The 25680-nt window shown below is 38.7% G+C and overlaps 1 protein-coding gene and 1 long non-coding RNA gene across 4 annotated transcripts in view; both read right to left on the bottom strand.

The window, feature by feature from the left end:
* The window catches only part of LOC103140139 (uncharacterized), a 49634-nt gene extending 24221 nt beyond the window's left edge, over positions 1 to 25413 (bottom strand). The window contains exons 1-3 of one of the 3 annotated variants that reach the window (XR_001662514.1): positions 25046 to 25413; positions 21020 to 21114; positions 7276 to 7428 (exon numbers count right to left, since the gene is read on the bottom strand). This is a non-coding gene — a long non-coding RNA (uncharacterized LOC103140139). The remainder of the gene's footprint in view (positions 1 to 7275; positions 7429 to 21019; positions 21115 to 25045) is intronic. The other 2 variants (XR_001662513.1, XR_001662512.1) reach the window with 2 other exon arrangements.
* sox3 (SRY-box transcription factor 3) lies at positions 13628 to 15884 on the bottom strand. The gene has a single exon (XM_007555118.2). It carries the CDS (start codon positions 15282 to 15284, stop codon positions 14382 to 14384), a length of 903 nt encoding a protein of 300 aa, XP_007555180.1. The 5' UTR covers positions 15285 to 15884; the 3' UTR covers positions 13628 to 14381.
* Positions 25414 to 25680: the final 267 nt, after the last annotated feature.

Here is a 25680-nt window from a genome sequence, read left to right as displayed (position 1 = left end):
ACAGGCCACAAAAGGGAATACAGGGGAGCAGTGGAGGAGGAGGGGGTGGGATGGGAAAGAGAATGGTCAGTCGGAAGATAAGAGGGAAAAGAACAGAGCCCCCTACCCCGGTTTAACCTCTACCACCATCCATCCTTCCCTCTGACCCCAACAAAGTACTCTATTTCCCCTGTGACACCTCTGTTTTGCTCTGCCAAATTTAAGACGAGAGCAAAGTGTGAGTGCTGCTGCCTGGTGCTGCCAGGCCTGCAGGAGAGTGTGTGGCTGGACACAGGAGAGGCAAGCTGGCCATGTGGCGGGAGCGGCACTTTTCTTCTGAGGCACCAGAGGAGCAGTAATGACTTAGCACTACAGCTGTGCCTACCGAGGCTTACCCTAGAGTGGCCCCACAACCAAATCTGAACATGTTTGTCTTCTGGTCGCTGCTTCTGCTGAGAAAATAAGAAACCATGGGGGACAAAAGTTTTAACAAACTCTGAAACTTTCACAAAAAAGAAATAAACTCCTAGTAAAATGGTCAAACAGCAGGTATATATTTTAGGATCAAATGGGAGTTAATATAAATTCCTTCTTTTTGTTCTGTTTCTAAACAGGTTACTATGACATACCAAGAAGATCTACAGCAAAGTTATGAGTGTGTGAATTTGTTCACAAACATCACAAGGTGACTATGAAACCATTCAAGAGCTGAGCAGACGCATGGAAAAAAATCATTATGTGGATGTGTGATAACTTTCTAGATCTGAACAGAAACAAAAATGTGGTAATTATTTTTGTACTTAAAGAGGAATGATCAAGAGTCAGCACACAACTTAAGACATTACAACTAAAAACTAATAATCAGGCCAGAAATCTGGGTGAAGTGACTTGAACGTTCAGAGACACACAAAGACGATTACAAAGTCAGCCTTCTGTCACTTAAAAAACATTTCCAGGATTAAATGACTAATTTATAGATATAGATATTTAAGATATAGAGAAACTCACTCATGTGTTTATCTTGCTTTAGTTGCATTGATTACTGCAACAGTGTCTTCACAGGTCTGCCTAAAAAATCAATCAGCTAATTCAAAAATCAATCAGCTGCAGCTGATCCAGAATATTGCTGCTCGTATTTTCACTAAAACCAGGAAGATGGAGAACATCTCCTCAGTTCTGAAGTCTGGCTCGCTGTAGCTCATGGAATAAACTTTAAAATACTGTTGTTAGTTTATAAATTACTGAATGGTTTAGCACCAAAACACATTAAAGACCTGTTGCTGTTGTATCAACTTTTAAAACTTTTCAGGTCTTCTGAATTAATCACACATGGGACATCACAAATTGCAGTCCGTTTTTTCAACTTGTCATCGTTTTCCTTTGATTTGCCACTGCAGTGTAATGTTTTTGTTTTATTTTCCTTGTTACTGAAAATGTGCTAACTAAATAAAATTGCCCTGCCTTCCTAGTAGTTTTTAAATGTTGCAGCAGGATTTTTAGAGAACTGTGTATAAGTAAATGTGCTGGAGGTTTCTTTCTATTAAACGGGAGTTTTACGTTCTGATGTCACTATATGCACACTCATAATACAGGATATATGACATAAACAATTCCTCCTCTGATTTTTAACATTTAAAAAACCTGTCCTCTTATTATGGGTGTGTACACACTGAAGAGATACTTTACACTCATTACACTGAGCTCGCAGAGAAGTGTATCCAAAGCAAATCAAAACAAAAGAGAGTGACACATAGCAGGGCAATGTGGGACTGAATCTCAAACCCAGGAACAGTTTGAAATTAAGACTCAGGAAGATGGAATCTGAAAGAGCAATTTTAACTCCTCAACAATCAAAGTTACCCTGACATTCAAGTAAATAATTGTTAGTTAGCGTTGTACTATGGGCTGCGGTTGGGTTTGGGTTCCACCTAATTCTAAACACGTGGAGAAAAAAAAACCTGCAAGAAATAAAATATGAGATCAAAAGGAATACAAAGGTTATATTCTGTCATAAAATGCCATAATGACTCTGAAGAGCCAATCAAAATCAACAAATGATGTCATTAATAAGAAAATGTTTTGATCATTATGTATTATGAATAGCTATGTGACATGAATCAGGGTTCTACATACCAATCAATATGTGTCTCCAGCATTAAACTGCTTGTTTACAAATTTGTTTGCTATCTATCCATTTACTTGGTTATGTTTGAGTTGATGAAGTATATCTTTACTGTTGCTAATGTTTTGGGGTGTTATATTTTGCTCTCAGAAAGGATGTTTTTTATGTTAATTTCAGTTGTGGTTTTTAATACTTTTGCTTGACTTTTTTATTTGTTGCTGCTGTTGTTTGATTTCTGAAATATGAAGATACTTTGTACATGCACACTTGTGTATTAAGTAATGTATAATTTGGTTGCAGGTGATTTTGCACCTTTGCCATACTAGAGTTTTCTGGGTACAAAAAGGTGCTGTCTCTATAATTTATAATCTTCTATAAGAAAATAATTTTGTTTTTTTTTTCTCTAGTCAATAATATCTACAAATCTGACATGTCTTAAAGTTATTTTGGCTTCATAACCAAAATAAATGGCAATACTGTGTTATACAGTTTTCAGGTAGAAATTACTTGTGGGATTTGAGCATTTTTGTGGCCATATGTAAAAATTTGCAAATAGAAACTAACTGATGGGACATTATTTAGGGACATGGATGTGAAATGATTTGTCAACATAAAAGTAACAAACAAAAATAAACTTGCTTATAATGCATAACACAGCTATGTTATGCACATACAGAATAAAGTCATAGTATTACAATTTTATTCCCATAACTTTATTCGTGAAATAATATGACTTTATTCTCATATTATTACAACTTTATTCTTGTGTTATTTCCACTTTATTCTCATAAGATTTTACTCTGATGATATGACTTTATTCTCATCCAAGTTTATTCTTGTAATGTTATTTTGTTTTATTTTATTTTTTTCTTAGTGAGGCCCTAATACTCCATTGCAGATTTAGAAAAACCTAGTTTTAAATGTTTTATTTTAGCAACATATTTCTTCAGACTGGAAGTGATATTTCCAGTTTAGTGTGAGGCAGTTAGTGTCCTGAATTGTAAAAGAGAATCTGTGGAGTGATTTAAATATTAGGGTGATGGCAAGGAGGCCTTCCAACGTCACGTGGGTGGACATCATCACCAGACATAAATTCTCAAAATACCAGTGAAAATTCTTGTTCTGCACTTAAAAAGAAGTAAAGATGCTTCATTGAGTACTGATAAAAGAATAAATAATTTTACATAGATGTCTATCCAAGTAGATTTTATTTATTTTTTTTCAAAATTGGCACACCTTTGGATTGTTTCATTATCTTTTGAGAGTTGGCCGTCACATTTCTTATCAGAGACAGACATCTGTGTTGCACAAAAATAATTTTGACACCTGCCAGTGGTATGAATCATTATGTGATTAACGTTGGAGCACGAAACGTCCTTGTTGAAAATTCCCACAGCCACAGCACTGCTGCTGACCTCTTGGCAGCCTCCCTGATTCGAGTCTATCTTGTCTTTTCAATGGTTTGGGTGAGCCGTTGTCCCTTCTGTCCCACAGCTTCCTCAGTTATTGATGGCAGTTTTCATTGTGCCAACGGTTTATAAATAATGTGACCCTTCTGCTGATAGACAACCCTTGCACAATTACACCCTTCTGATCCTTTGTTTTCTCTTTGCAAACTTTAGCAGAAGAATGCAGATGGACGAAAGTCAGGAAAGTCCAACTAGCATAATTAAGCTTCTTTTCAGGTTAATTAGATTGAATTAACTTAATGTTAGATGCGAGCTCAAAAAGACTAAAATGAATAAATCAGAAGGTTAATAATCAATCTATGTTTGTAAGTTTGAGCTGACCTAGTAAGCTTTTGCACCTTTGTGTATTTTAAATATTAATATTAGAATGCATAGCACTATATCAGAATAAATCATCTATCATAGTCTTTTTTTAATCCTAAAAATGTTGTGTTTTCTGTACAGATTTCAGAGCTATAGATTCGACTCTTAATCAAACCAGAACGACTGAGCAACATCTTGCTCATAGTGATATTTAGTGGAGTAGCTTAATCACATTTACTCACAGCAGAAATAAGAAAATGTTAAGAAATTACTTTTAATTATCACTTGTCAAAGCAAGTAAGAAATGACTTGTTAAAAAAAAACATTGGATCTCAAAACTGTAATAAAAGTTTGAAAAGGTAGACGGACAAAAACACTGGCACATTGCTATTCCTACATTTTGTTTTATATAATTTTTGACCATATTTTCATGTTTTCTAAGTTCATTGTGCATTTTCCACACTATTTATTCTGTTTTTGCTGTACCTTGTTTCTCTTTAAGAAAATAAATAGCAGCAACTTTGTAGTAAAACTTCTTCTGCTCTGATAAAATTAAGTTTGTTTTTGTTCAGCTAAGTCAGGACAAGGGTTAGGTCGGCCTAAATCATTATTTACCAAAAGCTTTTTTTTTTTTTTTTGCCTAAATCAGTTTGACAAGAAAAAAATGACTTCGGCCTTTAGCTTAGGACAGCGATGATATTGCATGGTACATCTTCGTGCATCTCAATTTTCTCCTCACCTGTTGACTAAAAAAAATCCCTCTCTTTGCACGAATAGTACAGCAGCGCACATCCAACCCAGTTGGTTCTCTGTCATACATACACAAACACTCAAACCTGCCTATGTTACTCGAGCTGCAGAGCTGGGAACACACCCTCGGGGACAGGAATAACAGGCCACTCCAGAGTATGAGGACATCTGAGACACAGTGGCACCATACTAACATGATGGCTCTTTAACGTCTCCTTTATCTCCATCCTAAGGCTCGTCCGACTCCCCAGCAGCTACTGTTTACACCAACCACAAGTCAAGAGCGAAAGCAGAAAATGGACTTTCTTAATTCTGAGTGGCTAACGTCCACTAGAGGAAGGTCTCTTGTGTGGCGAGAGCCTCATATTGAATAAGGATTGAAATTTACATGACAACTTAGGAAAAATGCTTTTTCATTACTCATTCATCCCCTAAATCAGTTTGCTCCCCCACTCTTTACCTCTGCCTGAGCTATTAAATCACCATCTTGACCCTGCGACCTGGAGCCGCAACCATAAAGAGCCCCCTGTGGGTCAGAGGCCTGATTGTAACATTTGAATATGAAATAAGACTTGGTCGGGCCTGGAAACAGCCCCATGCACTGAGGCACAGGCTGACCCCCAAGAGGGAGAGGCCTTCCTCAGCAGCCTCAGGCCCGGAGACTCCCTCTCGTCTCTCCGAGAGGATTTACTTGGACTTGAGAAGAAGAGCGAGAGCGAGCGAGAGAGAGAGAGAGAGAGGGGCTGAAGTTGGGAGAGGTGGAGGGGATGAGAGGCCGACAGAGAGGAGAAAAAGAGAGGGCAGACATTTGAATAAGACAAGAAGCGAGTAGTGTTTGCATGACAAAGGAGCCCGCCATCTCCCCTGATTGGTGTCACAGTGCGGCACTAAAGCCATGCAGGCCCCCCGGGGAGGGGTGATGTGTGGACCGCAGGCATGTTTATGCACCCAAGGTGTGATATCGAGGAGGGATGGGGGGGCGTCGCCAAGTTTCGGGCGTAAGAAGTTTGTGCGCATATCCTTGAAAAGGGGGAGAAGGTTTAAAGAACTGTGAGCTCTTGAAACTTTGACTTACTGAGAAGAAGTTATGCTATATTGTCATCGTAATGGGATATTTTGTTTAAGTATGAGGTAGATTGGAACAATCCTTACTCAACGTGTAAGGAATTAACCATTTCATCACACAATTTCATTACTCTGAATTGCAGGAGAATCTTTGTACCTGGAAATAGGTTTTGCACTTTTGCATTCATTTAAAAACTTAAATTGGGAACGTTAACTGTTCCAGTTGTTTGTCTTTACATAACACCAAAAGTTGTCAAACTTCCTGTTCAAAGGTCCAAATCAGGTTTCTGGGTAAGATTAAAGGTTTAGAAAAACATTAATGAGGAAATCTCTCATCAGTCTGTAAAGCTCACAAAGCAAAAGAAATAAGACTTTATGCATACAATTAATTCATTGTGATGATAACCTTCTCTTTTTTTGTTACACAAAAGCTTAATGAGGGATAATTTTACAGGAATCCAAGCCAGCCAATTCAAAGTCTAATACAGGGAACAATACTGCAATAAAAACTTAATGCCAAAACCGTTTCATGGATGCTTTTAGCACAATCATCACCTGGATTTCTGTTATATTTTTTTTATCCTAAGCATTACCATGTTTATGGACATGCATTTGTCGTCTTTTCTCAACCAACAGGGTATCAACTGCATGCTTTGTTAAAAAATTTGCATGGCAGAAATTCTCTAAAAGAAGCTCTGACCCACAAAAAATATCCACATACGTTAAGTGTCGCAACTGAGAGAGATTTTCACTAGAGCTTTCTGCAGGGCATTTAATGTAATGATTTCTAGACAGAATAATGAGTGTTACATTTTGTTTCCTGTTACAAGCAAATTAGTTTTTAGTCCATTAAAACTATTCTCTGAGGATGTGTGTGTGGCCTTCTTCCACCATCAGAGAAGATACAGCAGGTCTTTTAACAAAACACAGATTTCCTAAAGAATTATAGATGTCAGAATCAAACATGACAAGTTAGGTGTTAAACAGTATCAACTCAATTCATGTGGTTTTTGACTCACAAGAAAAAGAACGACAATAACACTGAAACAACTGAGGCACAAATTACTTTTGTACAGAGTAAACCGAGTGTAAAAATGCCCTCTCTGCCTTCAGTGAGGTGCCTTTTTATATTTTGACATTTCAGAACTCTATGTTTTATAAATTAAGCATTCTTTAACGTAAAAAGTATCCGATCCTGCGGTTAATGCATAAAAGTTCAACAGGTATTTCAGTGGCATCAATTTAATCTTTTTATAAAGCGTGTTTTTGTTGTTTTTATATTTGTTAAAAATGCCACAACAAAGTACTTATTAATGCATTTTAATTTCCATTAATGAAATACTGTAATAACTAATGGAGAGTCCTTTTTACCATCATTAAAGAAAGAGAATGTTAAAATCTTTCTACTCTGTTGCCATTTCTGTGATTTTCCATTACAAATTAAGTGATTTTGATTTTAAAAATCTGAGCTGAAGTTATAAGAAATGATACAGGCAGAGAAAGATTACAATTATCCATTCATAACACTGTCTTACTTGGGCCTCCATATCCTTAACAGTTCAATTTGTCTTCTAACTTGTTCTCTACCTGTTTTGTTTTCAATCTGAATGTTAGGTGTGAAGTTCAGCACCGTCACCGTCTCCTCCTGCTGTGCAGTCAGAGTCGTAAGCTACTGCAGGTGGATCGCTGGCTCCAAGACGTCCTCTCCGTCCATCTCCACCTCCTTCTTCCTTCGTAAACCTTGGAAGGGAAAAGCACAAAAACAGAGATGACTGGGGATCACAGGAACAGGCAAATCCAGGGGATATGAGGTGGATTTCACAGCTCAATAAGTTTGGACAATTTGTTTACAATCCTCTTTATTGCAGATCCCCTGGGAGGAGGTGTGTGTGTGTGTGTGTGTGTGGGGGTGTGTGTGCGTGTGTGTGTGTGTGTGCGTGTGCAGAAACACTTTTTCTCTCTGAGATTTTGCAACATGGAACGGTAGAGACGGGATGCAAAATCAGTGTATTAATAAAAATATGAGGTCACACTATGGAGGAAGATGAAGGAGCTGTTAGTGAGAATTAGTGAGGGCTATAATAAACACACATACACACACACGCACACTGAACCCCCTGTGTACAAAGCCTCCACAGGCTCATCTGGACGCCGCCGCTGGCCCTGGGGGACACACCTCCAAGAGAGATGGCCTGACTAACTCTCCATGGCAACTAATCAATAAGTGACAGAGTCAGTCACGACTGACCCGTAGCCGAGCGTCTTCCACCTCCCCCCACGTTCCCAGGGATACGATCCCCAAAAACCACCCACACACACACACACACACGCACACAGGCAAAAGTTCAAAAAAGTGCCCCAAACTTGGCCAAAAACATCAATCTTCTCTCAGATTCAAATGAGGACTCTACTTTTTTTTCTCAAGTCACAAAGCATATTTTCATCGAGTTGGAGTCAGATGTGGGTACATGTTGCAGAATGAACAGTTAGATGTGATCAGAGGGTTTCTGATGGACTACAGTCACCTCACATGGCCATTGTTTATCTGTCAATCCGTGTTCCCTTTCACTGTCCTCAGCATACACTGATCAATATCTGTGGCCTAGATGAGAGGCCTAATCTTCCCCCTTGCCACCCCCTAAGTCCTTGCCCCCCTCAGCTCTGCATTGTCCAATAGAGGTCCCATACACTCCTCGTAATGCCTAAAGAACAGCACATACACCAGCTCACATACACTTGGCCCAATTTTTACAGCACACCCTGGAAGGGTAGAAAAAAATCTATATCTTAGCAAATTTCAAGTAGCTCTACATGCTCCAGTGTTCATAGACAAACGTGGTGCAGAAAAAGACCATCTGCAGAGGATCGATGTTTCACACCAGAGTGAGTCAATCAGTTTCACATCAAAACCAAATGTTTCCATCCATTTGTCATCACGACTTACTCGCAACGAAGTCGCTTAATCCTGCTGCGAACTACCAGTGCGTGCGCTTTTGTGGTTTTCTGCAACCACAATTACAAGCAAAAACAAGTTCAAGAAAAGCTCGATGATCTCTAACCGAAGAAAATGTCAGAGGAACCAGAGAAAGAAAGAAAAAATAAATCAGATTCGTCCCGTTTCAAGTCGTTCGTGCGATTTGTATTTGCTCTATTTGGGACAAAAGCCACGGTAATCCTGACTCATATTTGACAAGTCTCATATTCACACACACCTGCTGCGGCAAAGTAAACACGCCTTCAGAGTCAAACACCTTAATGGATGACCTTTGCATTAAAAGCTGAGCTGGGATAAACCCGAAGGCAGGCACCGCTGACACGGTATAAAACAGAGACGTGCCCATTCTGGGCGTGATTGATGAGGAGAAGCCACATCATAGCTAAGTTGTGTGTTCAGTCTGTACATGGGTCAAACAACAAAATAGCCATCAGACTCCTCCATCAAACCAAATGTTACATTAAAAAAAAGATTCTTTCATACTTCCTTGAAAGCGTTTAGTTTATGTCATTGTTCGAGGGTTAATTTGAAGTTTCAATGAAATTGAAAATGTGGCTTCATCATTTTTCTAACCAGAGTGTAACATTTGATAGAAATCTGAAATAACTTCCAAAAGGATTCATATCCATTGGACTTGTTGACATTTTGTTACTCTGCAGCCAAGAACTTTAACCTGCTTTAATTTGGATTTTTAAGAGCAGCACAAATTATAACTTTAACAGCTTTTCCCAAAAGAAACCTAAAAAGCGTGGAATATAAACGCATGCCACATTTTTTAGAATATGTGTTCCAATAAATCTCATTTGTCAAAGTACCCTTTGAAAACTGACAATCTCTAAGCAGGAATTAAACATACTTTCCATTAAAGCTAAATTTTTGTACTGAAAATGTTTTTTAATAGTCTGATGTAATATTTAATTTTACATTTCATGTGGAAAATAATTAACATAATTAACAGAAATACAGGCTTTCAAATATCCATCTGTGAGTAATTAATAATGTGTTTTACTTAGTGATACACTCCAGAAATAAAATAACGTTTAAATAATATTTTAATTTATTGAATGGTTACATAAATATCAGTACATATTCAGTTTATTAATCCCAAAAGGAAATTAAATGTTGCTGTAATTTATGTCTCTTCAAACAGTCTGCATTGTAACGAATCTGAAGTTTTTGACTGAAGACACTTTGCTGTTGTGTAGCTGTTTGATGGAGTAACAGTCGATACCGATATGACGCAGGAAAAAAGTGCAGAACTGACTCAAAGGATTTCTTTTTAAAAGATAAAAATAAAAATACAGACATAAATGTTCTGAATTGTAAATCTATTTGATATTTCTGCACCAGTACAGCAAATTTAAATACACCAACAGCTTCCCCAAATGTTTAAGAAACTTCAATTAGGAATATGAAATAAATATAGCATGACGTAGATCTGCCCTTATAGATTGTGCGTTGTAACCAATACCTGATGTGGAATTTTTTCAATATCGGCACCAATATAGACATTAATATCGGATCTCTACACATTAAAACATCTGGGAAAATATTTTTATTTTAGTAGTTGTTTGATACGTTAGCAAGTTATTTTAATAATAAACTGTTTTCAATGTAAGAAATAAAAACTTCTCTTCCGTTTATTAGGTTTATCAAACATTATCCTTGAGAAACAGTTTAGTATTATATTAAAGCTCATCAAATATGAGTCCTACATGTTTGTGCCTTTCTTTCTGAGCCTTCAGTAGCTGTCGTCCTTGATCTTTGCCCACTGAAGCCTGCTGGTTTCAGAGGGAATTGTGAGGCTCAGCCTGAAACCACCACTCCACATTGCTCCAGGTCAGCCTGCAGCTCTTCAGATGGTTTTTCTTGCTTTTGTTCAATCAGTTCCAACCAAAACTTTAAGGTTTTAACTCGAGAGTTTTGAATGTTTTGATGACTTTTAAACTTTTTAGCATTGCAAAGCTTGAAAAAATAAGTTTAAGAAACATTTTTGAGATTTTTGTCTCCCACATTCTTGCTATCGTAAATGTGTGGAAAAGTGAATCAATTGTTAACTAGAACACCGAGTGTGAATAGCCTGTTGCTTTATTTCAACAAATTATGAAAGAAATTCACAGTTAATTCTATTTATCTTTCTGCATATGTTAACTTTAGTTTAGTCTTCGGCGCCTGCAAGGCGTTTATGCAACTATTTCACTTTCTACTGAGACAAGAACAAGTAGCTTGCAGCTGGGTGGATGCGTTTTCTTGAACAGCGGCATGCTTGTCTTTGAAGCATTTCCCACTCAGCATTCTTTGTGGTTGTGTCAGTGACTCTGATCCATCCACAGTTATCATTAATGAGACATTAACATCACGCAACAAGCCTCATCGGTGCCTACATGGGTTCAGGCAAGGACCTGAAGCTCAGATGTACTTAGAGCTACAAAGATGGTCAGATGTGATTTTTCTAGTGTCTCTGCTGAGTGCTGGCAGTGAATGAAGAGCGATGGAGAGGACGGTGCAGTGAAGAGGGATGGCTCTCAGTGGGTCAGCCCAAAAGCCCTGACCCCAGGAGGATTTGATGCCATTTTCCCACGCAGGGAGTCGACCTGAGAGGAGCTCGTTAACAACATCTGCCCCATTTCAGGGAGATTAACCCCCGTCCCCAACCCCCCGCACCTCAACAGCCTCGTCCACTCACACACCACTCTGCTGTCAATCCAAGAACCTCAAACAGGTTAGGGACAGGCCCTCCCATATTCAAGGATACCAGCCAAAAAACAACCCCACTGCAATCTGAAGCTATCACAGGAATCCTGACCCGCAGTGAGGCGTTCATCCGTTACACCCAAACCACGCCAATTTCTGATCTGCACATCAGGGGAGTTGCTAGATCGCAGACTGCGATTAAGTCGAAGGTTTGAGGGTGGAAGGCGTGCTCCGGCTACAGAGTTGCCCAGCCGGTCGGTGCAGGTGAATTAGTGATGTCACAAACGTCCTCCTGTCAGCCAGATTTGTGTAATGAGTTTTTCCACTCATCACACTGACGTAAACGGGGACACTTGGCACACACTTCTTGTGCTTTTACCACCGTTCCTCTCCCCCCCTTTCTTTTTTCTTGGCCAAGATGTGCAACTGGCGGGACATGTTCTGACATAATTTGAGGAGAGAGTGTGAAAACCAGGGCTTACTGATCAACGTGGCCCATGGCGAGAGCCCTCCGTGTGACAGGTATACGCATAGTGGTGAAATCCGCTGGGAATCTCCTGAATCGGTGTACTACAGGGCTATAATTAGGTTAGTTTTTGGAGAGGGGGTTAAACAAACAGGGGCTGTGAGGTCATAGCCAGATGGAAGTGGGATATGCCTGCACTTGCTGAGTGGGCACAGAGCTCCACAGGACAGGGGAGAGAGGCCCTCTGGGCACTCAGCATGTGGGGGAGCGGGAGGTGGGGTGCTTTTAAGCCAAATTCAGATTAACTAACTGCCAGAATATTCAAACACAATCCATATACATTCACACTTTACCCCTAAACATCATCTTTAACTCCTAATCTAGTGTCGGAGGGAAACAAACAGGATTTCTCTGCACATTTCAAACAGAAACTTCAACTTTTTATCCTAAATTTATCCCCAGTATCCCAGTGTAGGGTGGATACTTTCCTGGAGTTTGATAACTGACCACTAACCTTTGCTCTGTCCACACACTTCTGAGGAGCAGCGGCAGAAAAGCTGCTTAATTTCAACAACAAAAAAAGGGAGTTTGAGAGTGCGATTAGGTGACGGGTGGCTGCTGGCACGCTAGAGTGACTTAAACCCTGTCAGTGAATGCAGGGAGGTCTGGATAATCTTTCCCTCCACAAAGGTACGTGGGGTCTAATCCGGGCTGCTGCACTGAGCTATCTGGATCCAGTTCTGCAGGGAGTGTGGGAAGGCCGGCAGGGCCATGCTGTTTCGGCCCTCTTTGTGACGGCAGATTATTTATCCTTAGGTACACTCCAACAGCAGGCTGGCCCATTCTTCCATGCACCTGTGTATAATAGTAACACAGCAGCACAGAGTGTGGCTATAGTTATAGATGCTGTGCAAGCTTAGTGGACTCTGATAATTAAACTAAATTAAGCATAGATTACAGGACGTTACAGTCATAACCAGTTTTATGGGATGTTTCTCTTATTCACATCTGAAACATAATTAATAATTCTGCATGATAGTTAACTTTTTTAATCAAGATATTTTATGCTGTACAAATACCTAAAAGATGTCTTCGGTGTAGTGTAGCTGAGATAAAATGCAGAAACAGAACTTTTCAAAATTATTTCTACTTCAATGCTTTTTATTTTAAAACTCAAGAGACTTGTTTTTTTTTTCTTTATCTGAAATGATTATATATAATACTCTTAAAATATTAAAATAACTTTCTAATAGCTCCAGAGAGCCAAGGAATGCACAGTGCACAAAAACACACTAAAAGTCAGCTTTCGTGTCTGATAAATGCTTCATTTTGATTGCAAAACGGCTAAATTTGAAGAGAAGCGAAAGTTGTTAACAGCAGCAACTTTTTGGAAATTCAAATGTTAATAAAGCTGAAGGATCTGTAGCTTGTAAATGAAGTAGTGTGAATAAATTACTTTTTTCATTTTTTAGAAATAGCAGAAAAAAAAACAAAAAGCAACAAAGAGTTAAATTAATATTTTCCTTAAAAATGTTATAGAACTTCCTCATTTTGGAAAACCAAATTATTTGCTCCACTTTTAATGTCATATTTGTTAAAATTTTAACAATTTGTGTGAGATTACCCTTTAAGATGTTAAATAAAAACACTTGTTCAGTTCATGTACATTTTAAAAGATATATTTAAATACAGCAGCATTTATATATAAATATTTATATTTTATAGCCACTTAATTCAATTTTAACCTTCTCCTTATTTTGCACACAAAACACTGAGTCACAAAATTACGTTTCGTAAAAATTTATTCAGCTTTTAAGAATAGAGGATGGTCTTAAAATATGTAGAAACGTCAGTTTAAATAAACCTTTTTTTCGTTCAGGATAAATGGTAAACATGAAACTGTCAAAAAAACATCACAAAACAAAACAAATTTACAAAAAAAAAAAAATACAACCAAAAATAAAATAAAAAAAGGTCTTGAATAGTTCACAGGTTGCACAAGCTAGAGAAGGAAAAACAGAAATCTTGCTATAAATAAAACTTGCGTTTGCGACCGGCACAGTCTTAACATTTCATTTAAACCTAGTTCATGTTGGGAAGGAAATAAAAATAGAAAACAGAAAGGGACTACAAAGGCTGTGAACACAGTGGAGACGACTGACATTCTACAAATTAAGTGTAAACATTTATGAACAGACTGTCCATCCAACTTTTTTTCTGAAATACGCCAGCCCCTACACGAGGCCACATGCCTTTTCAAAGAGAGAAAATATGGCATTTGTTTAAAATATAGAAGTCCAATTCTTCTACACAGGTTGATTGCTTCTACTTGAGATGAAAAGCCTCGGCGGAGCTGGGCTCAGCGTTCCGTTTGGGTCCATTTAAAGTTCATCAAACGGACGAGTCAGGATTTTCAGATAAAACTGTTCTTGAACGATTCTGCTGAACGTTCTTTCTGCAGCAACCAAAAGAAGTTCAAGTATCCGAAGAACATTTTTTTTAAAGTCTTTCGTTATTATTATTATTACTATTTATTATTCAAATGTGGGTGAGAGGTAGCGTCCCGTTGACGCCAGTCCCTGCGGTCTGATAGTGTGGATGGACGCTGTGTAACCGGCTGCTCTGCAGGGAGGAATGCTCCGCGCTGTCCCCGCCGGGGGGCAGGTACATGCTGATCATATCCCTCAGGTCCCCCAAGCACGCCCGCTGAGAGTGGGACGTGATGGCCGGCGGCGGCGAGCTCGGCTCCGTCTTACACACGGACGCCATGGAGCTCAGCCCCATGGCGCTGGTGGTCTGTTGCGTGTACGCCGGGGACATGCTGTAGGTGGACGCCGCGTTCATGTAGGTCTGCGCCGAGGACATCATCGGGTACTGCAGGCCGGCCATCTCGTACCGGTGCATCTGCTGGATCTGCGGGCTGTTCATGCTGTGGTGCTGAGGGTAGGCCAGCTGGTCCTGCATCAGGGAGTACGCGCTGTTTGTCCAGCCGTTCATGTGCGCATAACCGTCCATCCGCTGGCCCACCGACACCGAGTTGTTGACGGCGTTGGATCCCGGCGCCAGCAGCCCTCCAGGCAGAGAATACTTGTCTTTCTTGAGCAAGGTCTTGGTCTTTCTGCGGGGCCGGTATTTATAATCCGGGTGCTCCTTCATGTGCATCGCCCGTAGACGCTTGGCCTCGTCAATGAACGGCCTTTTTTCGGCGTCGGTCAGAAGTTTCCAGTCAGCACCGAGCCGCTTGCTTATTTCAGAGTTGTGCATTTTGGGATTTTCTTGAGCCATCTTCCTCCGCTGGCCCCTGGACCAGACCATGAAGGCGTTCATCGGCCGCTTCACCCGCTCCTGGTCGCTGGCGCTGTTGTTCTTTGCGCCCGGCGCCGAGCCCGAGTTGGACTGCGGGAGCGGGGTCTTGATCTCGGTTTCCATCATGTTATACATTCAGGCGACTTTTAACGATCACTCACACGCACATGGAAAAAAAATGGATTAAAAGTTCACAAACCCTCGCCAAAAAAGTCAAAGAGAACGCCAAAAGAGTTCTGCCTGAAGCGACGAATGTGTGTTGCAGGTGCCCCTCTGGTTTGTGTCCGCTCAGAGCAGCTCCGTTCCTCTCGGCTCTCAAACACAAGTCTGTAAACTTGTTCGCCAAGCTCATGCGTTAATAGGCCCATGAGGCCGGACCATGTGATGTGGCTTGACAGGCTGACAATGAGAGGCAGGGGACCAATCAGCGCGCAGCTCCAACCGGAGAGCGCATCCGTGGGTTTCGGGTTGGAGGAGGGGGGAAGGAGGAGAAGATTTAAAACTGGAGCGCACTTCAGCAACAAGAGCGCAGAAATTTCAACATTAAGAAGCTGAGGATGGAAAATACTGAGGGGAAAATGAAAAGATTTGTTTTCGTATTCATTTTGGTTTTATTCTAGAGAAAATAATTATGTGGAAATTTTTATTTAGGGCGGCATTATTAGTAGTTGTGTTATTAACTAGACTTTTTATTTATTAAGATTAGTGTTAGGAAACCAAGAGTAGATTTGTGGTGATTTAAATATAAATAAAGTTTGGAATTGGAAAATTTAGACCCAGGGGGCTAAATTTGTTTAAGGTTTGAATGATACATAAATCAAAAGAAAAGTAAGACAATTAAATTAAGTCTATAATCTGAATTGAAAGGAATATTTTAAATGTTTAATCCAATTTAAAATGTATTTGTAAAATTCAATCAGACCAATTTATTTATTTATTTCAACAATAGTTTCAGTAGATTCATCAATGTAATTATTTTTTGTTTTAGACTACTTTATACCGACTTGATTAATTTATTCATTAAATTTTAGACACCATGTTGAGACGATCTGGAACTTTTTGAATTAGCCTTTCAACGTTTTAAAACAGAGTTGTGCTATTTTTTGTTTTGTTTGTTTTGTTTTTTGTTGATTTTGCATTGGATCATGTCAACATATTCAAGCTTTGTGAGGATAACATTACCTAACTTTTTCTAAAGCATGTAAAACGATTTTAAAGTTTCATTCATGAAAGTCACTACCTATCTTGATTTTTATTCAGTTCCACTATTTAAGTAGATAATCCTTTCATGAAATATATATTGAATGAATGTTAAATCGTACTGGAACGGACCTTTTATTTGGAACTTTAATACATTAACGACCTCTTGTGGATGAGAAGGGCTCTTTCTTTTTTGGTCCCATGAGGAAAAGTTTAGTTGAGCACTTTTAAACCCTGTCAGCTGCTGTTTGCAGTCCACAGAACAATCAGCGTGGAGAGCTCCCCCTTTGCTTTTTTTATTTGCATGTGTCGCCTTTACAAACGACCCTCAGCCACTGAAACCAAAACCAAGGGCGTGAAACATCTCACACCTGCTAATGAATCCGACGCGAATCGACCATCGAGAATGAGCCATTAACACCTGAGAATCTGCGGGAGCTCTTGTAGGTTGCGTTTTAGGGCGAAACCTCCTCCTGGGGGGTTTACAAGATAAAAATGCAGCTACTGTTGGGCCCTCCGCGGACCGGCGGCACGGGAAACGCGCATAAAGCAAATTAAACGCACGGTTTTGTTTTCTCATTTTTTTAATTGTGATAAGACAAAGAATAAAGCCAAGACGCCTTCCTGATTCAAACTGAAATTGATTGAATTTTATTTAACAAACAAAAACACGCAAAAGTTAATTTTCTGTCTTGCCAAATTTTTAAAGTTAAATCTCGTAAAACAGTTTTGCAAAATCTACTGGCAGCTGAAATCAGACAAAACTCAATCAGAATCATGCACGAATGGTTTAGCAAAAAAAAAAAAAAAAAAAAGGGGGGGGTGGGAATGATTCTGTAGCCAAATTGTGGGGAGAGATCCCACTTTATTCGTCTTGAGCCATAGTCGTTATAAATCCGCTCAAAAAGAGACATACCGCACGGAATCCATTTTCCCGTTCAATGGGGCGTGACAAACAGCGCCGGAGCAATAAAACTAACGTCCAATTAGTAGTCATCTAATTCTCAGGGACCGGTTATTTGTTTATCTGCGCAAATCTCAATACTGATCCGCTTGTAATCTCCTTATGGAAATTGACCGGTAGCAGAGAGAGAGAGAGAGAGAGAGAGAGAGAGAGAGAGAGAGAGAGAGAGAGAGAGAGAGAGACCCAGTCAGGAGTAACCCGGAGTTTGATAATGAGGCCCTCTGTGCAGCTAATTTCCTAATTAAGGGACGGAGGGACCACCAGCACAGTCTGCTCCGATTCAGGCTCAACAAGCCCCGACAGTCCTGAGGGGTCTCTCAGGGCGCTGTGCTGCTCAGTGTTGGGAAATATGTCGAAGTCTTGACTTAAACCTCAGTCCTGGTTAAAACTTGTATTTCCTCTTTCTTTCACATTCAAAATCGAGCGCACAAAGCGTAAAATCAACGCTTTACCCTATGTAAATCAGTCGCAACTATGTTTTTTTAAGGTTAGTTTAGTATGTTATTAAATACATGTTTAAGTACTACACTTTCATTTATTTATTTTTGACTTATTTGCAACTCGACGACAAAGTTTTTCATTATTTTAGACTTTTTATGCCCGAAAATAATCTCTTAAAAATACATAAAATATCTGTAATTATTATTATTATTTTTTGCTGTCGTTTATTTGGCGGTTTTATTTATACGCTGCATGAATTTGGTCCGTTTTATTATCACATATTACAATAAAGTAACCCCGCACACACTCTAAATATTAGCCAATTCTCAAATCGACAATAATCATACTTTTCTACATTTTTTTGTGCCTGGAATCGGTAACTTTTTTCGTGTTTTGTTTTCAGCTCGGTGACCGGCGGACGGAGCCCCTTTGAGAAACAGTAATTAACAAAGAATGGCTTTTCAATTACAGTCACAATGGAGACTGTCTCATTAAGATTTGCATGATTTTTTGGGGGGGACCGGGAATGCAAATGAAGATGCAATTTACGCACGGTCTGCTGTTCCCTTTGTGCAGCGTGAATGGCTGCGTCCTCCCAGTTCAGCTCAGGTAAAAATAATATTCACGGGTCATTTAAAGGAATAAAAGTGTTGGTCTTATCGCCTCTTTGTCGCACAAAGCTGCGCTGGTAGTCCTAATGATAATTGGACTCATCTGACCAGTAAGAGCTGCAGTTGGTCATATAAAAATGATGCATTTTAACGTTCATGGTGTTTAATGCTATAATCTGTAACGCAGAATCACTGAACATTTTAACTCTGCTCCCTGCCTCGTGTAACATCACCTCTATGAGTTTTGATTTCTGCAGCAGGTAGAATACCCGGATGTTGTTCTAGGAAATTAAGACATTGATGACGTGATAAAGTCAACAGGTGCTTATTGTCAGATCTAGACTAAATTTTTCTATTTTATTTAATCAAATCTTTAAAAGTCAAAGCATTTATCTACCAAAACTGTTTATGTCTTTAATTAGAGGATAATAATTATTCCATAAAGCTGTTATTTTTAATGTCTTAATCAAACGTGCTACTTTTTGTATCATCTCATCCAGTTAAATATTAATGAAAACAAAATATGGCTTCATTATATCTGGCCAAGTATTTTTAAGCTCCTCTAGGGAAATGGGTCCAAACATTGGGGTTGAGACCCCTGTGGGAGCCGTGAAACACCATGTGACGGGTCTTCAGAACTTTATTTTAAATGTCACATCTGAAATCTGACATTTAAGAAATTATATAATGGTTTGTGAGACTGTTTTTGTTCTAATCCTCTGGTTCGATCAGCTTTTTGTAGCTTTTGCATGGGGAACACTGAAAGAAAAGTTACCTGTCAGGTTCACCATGAATGAGTTTTCTATTGCTTGATCGTCTGTGCCTGTGGGGAACAGGCATTCCCTTGTGTTGTGCTGAGTGTAAAATAATATGCCAGCGCACTGTGGCTTTTTATTGATGCAAAGAAAAAAGGCGTCTGATTCACAGCTATTGACTTTGTGCTAATTTAAAAATATATTTTCATATTTTTAAGGGATCTTATGTGATCAACTTTAGTTCAAAATCTAAAATACTTAAACTAGTAGAACAGATCAAACATAAACTGAATTATGCTGCCCTTACAAGTATTTTTTTTTTTTTTACAACTTGAGATTAAGATTGTTTTGTTCTACATTTTGCATGCATAAATACTAAACTGGATAAGATTTTGTGGCTATTGATTTTCTGATTGAATGTAAATGTAATTTCTAAACAGTGCTGCTATCTTTACCAGGTCCCTCTTGAAAAATAGGTTTTATATCTCAGTGAGGTTTTTTATTTGGTTAAACAAATGTTATTATTACAACAAAAAAAATAAATAACTATAATATTATCAATGCTTCAAAATGAATTGATACCACCTTAGATTAAAGTCAGTCTAAATCTGCAATGTTTAGACTAGTCAAAACTGAAATGAGTTCAAATCAGACAGTTTATTAGAGACACAGAGTTGTGGTATATTATAGAGATAAAAAAATATATAAATCAATATATATTAAATAAATACATATTAGATATGTAGAAAATTAAAGCAGTCATCCAGTCTGTTTCATTGTCCATGCAAGTTCTCAATAAATTAGTTTATTATAAGGCTAAATTACAAGAATTACAATACAATCAAAATTAAATTTATTTTAGTGACTTAATTCAAAAAACAAAACATGTATTCTATAAATTAATTATTCAAAGTTACTTTTTCACCAATCACTTATATTTCAAGCATTTATTTCCTTTATGGTGATTACGTTTTATAAATTATTCATTATTGACAATTAAGATATCAGACCAATTAAAAGGACATTTAATGACTAAATGTTGACCTGCTGAAAAGTGTATCCATTTGCTGTAGAGTAAAACCGTTCCATTCTTGGTCGAGGCTCCTTTTGCATGAATTACTGCATTGATGCAGAACATCTGTCTGTGGTGCATGTTACAGTTCAGACATCTGATCAAACTCTTGATTTGAATTTGCTTCACAATCAGAGATGTCAAACTCCCTTCCTCAACAACTTTTAGATGTGTCCCTGCACCAACACACCTGAATCCAATGGATTTACCTCTTCAGGGTCCAGCTAACAACCTTATTATTTGACTCTGGTATGTTGAAGCAGAAACGTTGCAGGACACTCGCTCTCATGCTCTGGAGTTTGAAACTTGTGCTCTAAATTCTGCGGTTATCTCTGCTGCTTAAGCACTTTATTTTAACCATATTTTTTTCTTCCACTCAACTTTTCTTCAATATGCTTTGATACAGTGAAAGGCCAGTTTCTTTAAATATAACTATTTATAGCTTATTATCTATGTGTAGAGTTTCAATGACTTTCTGCTGGCCAACTGTTCTATCAGCATTATTGTCTCTGCATAAGCCATAACAATAAATTCCTGTATATGAAAATATATTTTTTATATTGGTCTTCTTTAATATTCAAATTATCCAAAAAATTGTTGTAAAAAATAATTACAAATATATTATTCTGTGTCTTATGATCCAAGTAATACAAGCTTCATTTTTTCTTTTGAATTATTGAAATAAATGAACCTTTTTTATGATGAAATCATTACCTATGGACCAGAATCTGTACATTTTTTAAATAACTGGTAATAAAATGAATATTTTTTTCAATGTCTAACATGAAAAACAAACTTATAAAGTTGATTAAAATGTATAAATTCACCTTATGATTGAGAAAAGCGGGTCATTGTCCCCGACTGTTGGTCCATCTGAAGTACTGGAGGTTCAGTCATCAACAGAAGGAGCTGTCACTCCAACCTTCAAACATAAAAGCAAAACACACACTCAGAAGACAGATGCATTGATTTTTTTTTTTTTTTAGATTTAGTGTAGTGTGCACATCTGCCTGGAGGACTAATGGAGCACACTGCATTCCTCCCTCAGCTGTAAGAGATTCATTTGTGCTTCGTTTGTGGTGCTGGCCCACAAGTGTCATCCCCCGCACTCAAACGCTCACCTTGTACCACTATGAGGAATGCGAGCGTCTTACTTATCGACCTCTTCCCGTCTGAAACAACACACAAGAAAGCTGCTTCAAACTCCAGCTTCTTTTATTTTCCCTCCCTCAGCAGCCAAGCATGTCCTTCCTCATTATGTTCCTGTGTGTGAGGCCAAGGCCGCTGACACAGACCCAGTGTAATCTCTTTAACCCGCCACTGTCGCGAGCAGACAAGGCGTGACCACCCAGCGCCGTGCTCCATCTCACTCAGCCGAGAGGGGAACAGTTTTCTCACCTCATCACCTTTGGCTCATAGCTGCTTATCATTTTAGGGATGCACATTTCAAACACAGTCGATCACACACACACATAGACCCGGGGTTAATCGCTGCGACAAGGCCACTTTAGATAATCATGTGCAGCGGGGTGAAAATCCATTCTTACTGACCCTCCAGTTCCCATAATTGCCAAAAAGCATCTCCCCCCCTCCCCCTGTGGTTATTGGCTAATGAAGCCAAGTGAAATTATATCACAAGAGAGAAAATCAGTGGAGACATTTTTTTGTCATAAAGATACAATGATTACTGACTCTTTGCTTTGCAGATTAGGGGAAACATATTCAAACATTTGGTATATGACGCGTTAAATGAAAACTAAAACATTAAATTACAGTAAATTATAAGACCCCGTCCATTAGAAGCTAATTTTAATTCACCTTAAATTAGGCAGAAAATTTCAGAAAATGTGTTTTTGCCTCAGAGCCACTAAGACACTTTTGAGCTCCACATGACTTCCTTGTTTGTCCCTCGGGTCAGAACTTGACCCTCTAATCTGGGCACTTTGCTTCCAAGATTTTTACAAGTTGCATTTTGTTCAGAAAAAAATGTGATTTTAAAAATTCTGCTGTTTTTTATGTTTTAAACAAAAGGACACAGGAATTAAATTTTATTTTGTGTACTATTTGATAAATTTTAGGATTTTGTGGTCCTGCATTTATTCTACTTTCTCGAATAAAAAGCATGTTAAGTATGTCTTAAATGACACAGTAGAAATCCACTTTAAAACAGCTGACCCATATTTCATATATGTATTAAAATAGATACAAATACGCACATTCTCCATAATTGCTTTCATATTTAAATTATTTTTTATAACTCAGCTAAAAGCAAATTTCTGAAAAAAGTCATCTGCAATGCTTTTTAATTTTTTTTTGCTTCCTGTAAGGTAGCAAAAAAAAATCTACCATCTTGGACTTTGACTTTCCACTAGATGGTGGGAGGAATGTGTATGATTTGATACATCAGGCTTTTAAAGAAAGTATCAACATTTTTGTACAGGTCTCAGAAACCTGTATCAAAAAATATATGTATGGAGTTGAGAAAAGGTCAAATGTAATAACATTGAAATATTTACTTAAAGTACTGAAGAAGTTATTCATCAAAGATGAAATGCAATTTTTAATTAAGACATGTTGAAAATAATTTAGTTTCTAAATTCAAAATAAAACATGGCAACCATATAAAATACAGGATTTTAAACAAGATCAAACTCTTATGATCACTTGTTGGTTTATTTCAATTCAGCTTTAAAGTCCAGGAAATGCTTAGATACAAGCTGAAGAAATTATTAAATTCCTTTGAATTATGACAATTTTAACAGGTTTTCTTTATTTTCTACACAGCTAGTAAATTTGTCAACCTGTTTTGTGTTAGTTCAAGTTTCTCTTTCGGGGAGCCGCAAAGATTGCTTACATGTCTGGCCAGCCCTGGTCTGGTGCCTGAAAAGTGAATGGCATTATCAACACCTCTGTTTGATGATCACTTTAGGTACAGTTATTCCCCCGGCCAGTTAATTACAGCACTCATTATTCCCTCATGTATCGGCCGAATCGTTGCCATGTTCAGTGTTTTTACTAAAACAAAGGAAACTTTCTCAGTTTTTTGTTTTGGGGAAAGTGCTGAATTGTCATGTTTTGCTTTGCACCGTGCCCGAGCAAGCGGCCCTCTTTTGTTTTAGCCATAATTGAGATCCCACTAATCTAGCTTCTTCTTCCCTTTTTTTTTAAATGAAACACTCCCTTTGTCAGGGCTTCATTAGTTTAAGATAATATTGTTAGAATCCACAATTAATTTGCAGTGTAACTGTAATTAATTAAATACACCCAATTTTGTAATATGATTAATGCCGCCAAGTTTGTTATCTGCATTCTCCTACAGAATGAAAATGTAACAGCAGCAGAGCTGCTGAGCATTAATTGCAGAGGCTGGGAGCTTTTGGGAAGCAAAATTATAGAAGGTAATTTATTAAACCCTAAATAAGAAACAAACAAGCATAAATTGATATATAAATCATGAATAATGTAATCTAGTTCTGATTTGGGACAAAATGACTAATCTCTGCTGCATGCCAAGCACTTGATGAAGTAGATAGTGGTCATAAATTCAGTCACAGTCAAGGTCTCATTAAAACCGGCTTAATTTAATTAAGAGTTAGCCATCGCCCTCTAAATATATTAATTACCTTGAGCATGACGAGATAAGTGTGGCGATTACGACGCGTTTCATTAAAGCAGGTCTTCTGGGAGGAGAGCAAACTAAGGTGGGAAGCTGGCTGTGTTGACAAGATAATGGATGGGCTGGACTGAGATGAATTTGGTCACCTTGCTTCTGGTTGAGCGCAAAGAGGTGAGGCAGAGGACAACACTGCATAAAAAATGCAAGTTTTTTTAATTAAATTTTTGTATTATTATTATTATTATTATTATTATTAGTGGTAGTTGTTTGTTTTTCAATATTTTACCTGAAAATGAAATAAAAATCATTAAACTCATCATGCTTTGCAAAGTAAGAGGAGAAAATCAAACAATTTTCCTGGAGAGAACGTTAAGAAAAAAGTCATAATTTTGTTTGTTTGCCAAGTCTTATTTTAATAACTTGGTTTGTTCTTATAATTACACTAAATTAAACTCATTTTTTCCCTTCTTGCCAGAACACTTAAAACATAAGAAAAAAACAGAACTGGAAATCTCTAACAAAGCATTTCTCCCTCCTTTCTGTGCAGCCCTAAAACAGTCCATTGTGTCAGATTCCTCTTACATCAAAATTTATTTCTCACCAACACCTAAGAGCTAGATTGTCGTGCCGCCTGTTTGCGCTCGCACAAAGACGCCTCCGACAAATACGGAGCAGAAGTGTGCCGAGGGGTGCAGAAGCAACGGCTCATTGCCCCACAGACTGATATGTCAATGAAACATACAAGACGCTGCCGGTTGCAATGGGGAGATTTTCAGCCTCTGCTCCTCTCCTTGCTGACAGCAGGACAAAGAGCCTAAGCTACTATTATCTGGAAGCAAGACTCTCATTCCTGCTTTCATCCTTTTCTTTAAGAGTACAAACATAGATATGGAGCTCTGCTTAAAGTCACTGATGCATCCAGCCTGGATGAGCCTTAAGCAGCGGAGTCAGGCTGGATATTGTTGAAATGTCAGAAGGGTTGAAGTGAAGGGGCTTCCTTTAGGTTTAGTTGCACAGTTTCTGATCACAATAACACCAGGTCAAAGAAACCAAGCATGAAAAATACGTTATTTCCACACGTGAAGCAATGCAACAACTTCACAAATTCAGTACATGAACTCAGAGAACACAAAGCTCCCCAACGCCGCCGTCTTCCTGAACGCCCCCTCCCTCTTCTCTCCTCTCCTTCCCACTAACCTCCTCCCACTCCGACCAGAAAAATATCCAGGAAACTCACCGAGCTCTCACTGGTCTCAAGGCTGCTGCTGCTGCTTCTGCCTTTCAGTTCCTCTGCTGGTCCCACCTTCAATAGCCGACTGTCAGCAGGCCCAGAAGCAGGACTCTATGGGCAGAAAGATGGCAAGCTCAGAGTCGAGCCTCGGCCTTTCAAACGGCACAACCGAGGCGCAGAGGAGAAATATGAAACGTTGCGAGTGTTGGGCAGTCACTTCTTTGGGCCGTGCACACTGCAGCTGAGCTCTCCCTGCTCTGGGACCCATCTCTTTCAGCCAAGATTGCTTCATACAAAAGTTGACAATGCACCACTGAAAGCCATTGTTGATATTCAACATTTTTTAAATAGCTGAGCAGAATAGACAACATGGCAGGCTGCAAAACTTGGCAAGGAAACTGACCTGGAGCTGCCCATTTGAAAGGACTGCCTCACTGGGTGAGAGAAGAGAGGGCTATTGTATTAAAAAAAAAAAAGAGGTACGGAGAGCCGGTGTGAAAGAGTCGGAAAAAACAAAACGTCTCCCATCCCTGGAGAGTGGAGCATTACGCTTTATGTGCAGCAGGAAGAAGACAATCACTTTTCACAGTCACAAGCATATATGCATTACCAAGAGGGAGCAGAACAATAAAATCAATGCA

Source organism: Poecilia formosa, unplaced genomic scaffold (assembly GCF_000485575.1).
Source record: "Poecilia formosa unplaced genomic scaffold, Poecilia_formosa-5.1.2 Scaffold68, whole genome shotgun sequence".
NCBI lineage: Eukaryota > Metazoa > Chordata > Actinopteri > Cyprinodontiformes > Poeciliidae > Poecilia > Poecilia formosa.
Note: the sequence above shows the minus strand (reverse complement) of the source record. Positions and strands in the feature narration are given on the sequence as shown.